At 38.9% G+C, this 5,344-nt stretch overlaps 1 protein-coding gene across 1 annotated transcript; it reads left to right on the top strand.

Moving 5' to 3' along the window:
- Positions 1-404: 404 nt before the first annotated feature.
- Positions 405-959, top strand: LOC113750471. The gene has a single exon (XM_027294438.1). It carries the CDS (start codon positions 405-407, stop codon positions 957-959), a length of 555 nt encoding a protein of 184 aa, XP_027150239.1.
- Positions 960-5,344: the final 4,385 nt, after the last annotated feature.

Genomic DNA, 5,344 nt, shown 5'->3' with positions numbered 1-5,344 from the left:
GACATCAATTTGAAACGAAGGGGGATATTGCTAGCATCACGATGCTCATGTTGCCTATCGCATGTGGAAACTGTGGGCCATCTTTTCGCTACGGGGCCGGTAGCGAAGGCTGTCTGGGGGTTTTTCCAAAGGATGTTTGGCATCCTGAAGGCCCAACCCTCCTCGCTGTCTACAAGGGTGTTGTTGTGGTTTAGCTCGGCTTCCCCATCATCGAGGGGGCACATTAGGACGGTAGTCTCGGTACTAATACTTTGGTTTTTATGGAAATCTCGGAACAGCGCCCGGTTTGACGGAGCCTGTTTTGGAGCTGGCGGGGTTGTCGCAATGATTGACGATTTTGAGGAACAGCTAGGGGTGGTAAAAAAGCTCTTGAGATGTCACTTTCGTGGTGATTACGAGGACAAATGGCTCGGCTGGGAACCCAAGTGGCACGGAGAAGAGAGGTAGTTGTGGTCTCCTGGAAACGCCCACCAAGGTCCAGCATCAAGTTGAACACTGACGCCAGCGTCGTCCTTGACCAGGCGTACGGAGGTGGCTTACTACGGGACTCTGACGGGTGTTTAATTTTTGCTTTTCATAAGGAGCTTGGAAAGCTGGTTGTGTTAGAGGCGAAAGGCTTGGCATTGCTGCACGGACTTCGTTTCTGTGCTGGGGTGGTGACAGGGCCTTTATTGGTGGAGGTCGATTCGGAGAGCCTGGTTCGCATGCTGCATTCGAGTGGTGTCGCCAAGTGGCCACTCTGCACTACACTAAGGAGAATAAGAAGCCTGTTGGATTCACTATCGGCCTCCATTTCACACGTGGTACGAGAGGCAAACTCGGCGGCAGATAAGCTGGCAGGTTTGCGGTCGGAGCTGTACTGCACTTTATATTCTCAACTTCCGAGGTCTGTCAGGACGGCGGTCCTCTTAGATAGCAGGGAGTTTCCCTTTCCACGATGCCGAAGTGTAGGGGGCTAGCGTCCTAGTGTCGGCTCTTTGAACTTACACTCTTTCATTATCTATAACTCCCCACCACTTTTATCCAAATAAATTAGGGGCTGGCATCCCCATCCCTAGGATGGGGTTTTGCCAAAAAAAATAAAATAATAATAATAGTTGACACTCCGTCAACTTTCAAGTAAGTAACCAATCCAGTAGAGCACCACTTAAACTACTTTCTGTTCACCATCCAAACCCCCTACTGGGCCCAAAATCCTCAATAAACACTGGTGGTAACACTTGAGTATACCGATTAGTCGAGAAGATATCACTCCACTTGACAAAATAAAAGACCCAGGGTTTGTTACCCAATCGACCAAGCCCTTGCCGGCTCGACTCGAGTAACTCACCACAGGGTTTCTGGAATTCCAGGAAGTGCGCACCTTATACACAAATATATCAAATCCATTGGAACAATAAATAAATATATATCATATTAGGACAAGTGCGATAAAGTACACTCTTGCCCGATTAAACAAATTACATATCATTAAATCACATTGGTCAAGTATTGAAAACAATGGTCCAGTTCAATCAGGTATTTGGAAGCACTCACCAAAGGTCTAGTGCCTCTCAAAAGTCACGTTCAGGTTCAACTCCTTGGTTGGCGTCCAAATCTGCGATAAAATATCATTTGCGAATGTAAAACTCTCTAGACTTCGAAACATAGGAGTTTCGCTTCAAGAAAATCAAGTAAATGCAACTCGTTTAAATAGTATTCAAGATACCTATCAAATTTCGAAAAATTCATGCTCGCTCTTAAAACTTTGAAACTTTGAAACAATTATACTTTGAAATACCATTTGAGTCGAAGAAATGGAGAAAACGTATTTTTATTAGTCGTAAATTTCATTTTTCCAAGGGTACAAGTTTCGGCCGAATACTAACTTATAGACCTCTATGAAACAAGACTTGAATACCCTAGACGATTCAAGTTCGATTCGTCCTCAAACCCTTACTCAAGTCGTGAGTATATCTACCTAACTTTTGAGTGAAAATTTGGGCAGCACGCCCTTTGTGTTTACCTATTTTTCAGCCATTTATTATTTCATTGTTTTTCTTAATTCAGCCCCAAAACACATACAAATAATCTCATCACAATAGCCGTTCAATAGGCTCAAAATCATCCAAATACAACACAAGTATAATAATCCAATCGGAAATCAAGTTTTGAAGGCAAAAGACTAAATGACAGATTCGACATCTTAGCACATTTTGGTCACAACTAGAGTTACGTTTATTGGATTGGTGTGAACTTTATACCTTTCGAAGCTAAGACAAAGGGCTATAACTTTCATGAAGACAACTCAATCCAGTTCATAATTGATCTAGGTCGAAAGTACAGATTACGGAACCAGAATGTCCTTGTCAGTACGGTTGTCAGTACTGAATTCAAATAACAATAACTCAGGTTACACAATGCCGTTTTAGGCGTTTTCAGATGCGTTGGAAAGCTGAAACATAGGGCTAAAATTTTTGTGTTTTGGCCAAAGGCTAATTTGATGCGGATCAAGGTGAAAAAATGCAGCCAGAATTAGGAAATGTCAAAACTGTCCGCAAAACTATACCTATGGCAGTCAAGGGTATTTTTGTCATTTCAAGTGCTACAATGCTCGGATTAAGCTGAAATTTTACTGAAAGCTATATGACATCATTTCCTACAACATTTATGTTTTGAGCTAAACCCAATTCGGCCTCTAACATACACGAATAAACTGGTCAGAACCGAGCAGTTTCAATCCTTAAATCTGGAATTTAATGCATTCAAGATATAAACTTCACATTTCTAATTTGAACCACTACTTCAACTTCCTATACAAGCTTATCATCATCATATGATATATAAACAACAAGAAACACCATTGAACAACTCAGACCCTAGTTCAAAAAGCCATCATAATCATCAAAATTACTTAAATAGCTATCGTAAGCCAAGAATACAAGCTGCTACATAAACTTAAGCAAGATGAAGGGGAAGAACTAAGATGGACAGCCATGATACCTCACTAAGATGCTTGCAAAAGAAATCCACCACCTTTCCTTGTAAAACTTTTAGCACCCAAAGCTTTCCAAGTACCCAAAGAAGAGATTAACCGGTTTAGATTCTTGATTTTCACTCAAACTAGGCTAAACTCTAAGATGAAAATGAAGTTTCTTCTCTCTTGTTTGCTCCCTCAAGAGTCGGCCACCATGGAAGAAAAATGGGGAAAGAATGAAGTCCAAGAAAGATAAGAAACTTGGACTTGAATTTGGTCAAAGATAGTTGGATGGTCTCCAAGTATCCACACAAGATTTGATCTTGAAATTTTCTTCTTTTCCTTGGTTTTTCTAGTCAAAATTTTCGGCCATCATATGCTGATTAAGGACTGATATTTTGGCTCTACTAACAATGAGATTAAGTTAATGAAATGGTGGTCAAGTGGTGTGTTCAATCGGTAGTGAACGATACCCGTCGGTTCAAGCCGATTTTCCTAAATCGCGTGTACTAGGGTTTTAATTTATGATTCACTAACTTATTATTATCACTTCCAATCACACACTTAATATCATCTAAAACTCACTCTTAATCACTAAATTTGATACACACTCCGTACCGACGAAAAGGCGTAAAAATCCTAATTTACGATAACTTGAAAACAAAAGGAAAAACCCTTAATTCTATGTTTATTTACACTTATTGTGGGGTAAATGAGTAGTAAGGCTATTCTAAAGTAATAAATTCCGAATAAAAGGGGATTTGAAGAAAAATATAGGGGATTTTACAAGTCCTCACATCATCTAGTGGAATTTCTTGGAGGTTTTGTGGTAATAATTTCTGGTTTCTTCAAGGGTTAAAGAGGTAACCCTTCACCTTCTTCAATCTTTCAAATTTCTTCAAGAATCATGGTTGGTTGGCATGGGTTTACAACCATAAGTAAGGAATAGGTTAGCGGACTTGAGGTGTTTCATTTCTTGCTTTAATCTTTAAGCTATCGGCCTTGAGATGGATTATAGGTCACTGACTTGAGGATTAAATTCTTGGTTGATGGTGTTTATGCGTTACATGAAAGATTTACGGTTGGAAAATGAAAAGAAAGTTGAGAAATTTGTGAGAGGTGTGCTGGCGGAAACTACCCTGTTGTTAGCTTGCTTGTATTTTGAACTTTTGATGGTTATTTGACTGTGAAATTGAGTGATATATGTTGTATATTGCGTGTAGAAAGTTTCTACCAAAAATCGTTTCAATTGGTTGCTCAAAACTAGAGTTTTCGAAATGAACCAAATCTGGAAAACATGTTGTAGAGGTCTCGGACAGTGCCTATTTGTTTGAACGTATCTCTCTGTAAAAAATTCAAAATTGAGTGTCGCTAGCTGCATTCAAAACTAGACATTCATAAATTTCTAACGGTATAAAAATCACCCATTAGTTCATTTTGAATCAACCGTAGTGATTCGACAAAGTTGACTGTCCTGTTGTAACTGTATGTCCGAGAGGAATGGAGAAGCTGCATTTTGTGGCTTGATTTTCTCTCACTTGTGAACTGATTTTGTTAACGTTTCCTTCTGATCAAAGGTAGAATTTTGAACCTAATTTACAACGCCACCAACCATTCCCAATTTGAGTTTGTATTGAGTGAGATGTGGTCTGATTTCGAAAGAGCAACAAAGTTGAAAAACTGGAAGTTTTTCCTTTCTTGCTCACCGAATGGTCAAACTTGTTTTGGGATGTTTTGTTTCAAAAATTTTGACGTCAATTACCCATCAAATGTCTATTAAATGTTTCTGGATCCTTGGTTTCAAAAATGGAGTGAATTGGGATTGATTTCATTGGACAAAAACCTTTGGAATGAAAGAAAGAGTGAGTTGGCAGTTTTACTTTGAAAATTTCACGAACTTTAGTCATTTTGTTAACTGCCTTCCCATGTGAGTTTTTGTGTGAAATTTGATAGAGAGGTAACCCACTTATGGAAGTTTAAGTGTACAAAATTTGGTGGAATTTTAATACCATTTCGATACCCAAATAACGCCCCAACTATGGCTCTTCAAATCTGAAAAATTCACTGTTCACGTAGTGAAAATCAACCGACTTTGAACTGTTATATCTTGTTACTCAAAACTCCGAATTTAGTTCCGTTTATTGTCTTTGAAACTTTGTTTGGAACTCTTATTGTGTTACGAATTTCAAGGCTGATTCGTTTTCTATGAATTTTGCCAAATTTTCAAATATCGCCGAAAAACAATACTGGTTCTGTCTTGCTTGTTTAAATCAGCAATTTTGAGCTGAAAAATGAAAGCTTTCTGTTTGGAATCATGTAAAAGTATCTTCTCGGAATTTTTAGTACTTTGGATCTAGTTTCCAATGGTATAAAGTTTTCCAATTTTGG

The sequence above is a fragment of the Coffea eugenioides genome, chromosome 10 (genome assembly GCF_003713205.1).
Source record: "Coffea eugenioides isolate CCC68of chromosome 10, Ceug_1.0, whole genome shotgun sequence".
Lineage (NCBI taxonomy): Eukaryota > Viridiplantae > Streptophyta > Magnoliopsida > Gentianales > Rubiaceae > Coffea > Coffea eugenioides.
The sequence above is the reverse complement of the archived record's forward strand: the minus strand, read 5'-3'. Positions and strand labels throughout refer to the sequence as shown.

Excerpts from the sequence above, each read along its gene's own strand:
- LOC113750471 (XM_027294438.1), top strand. The coding sequence starts at position 405 with ATGGCTCGGCTGGGAACCCAAGTGGCACGGAGAAGAGAGGTAGTTGTG.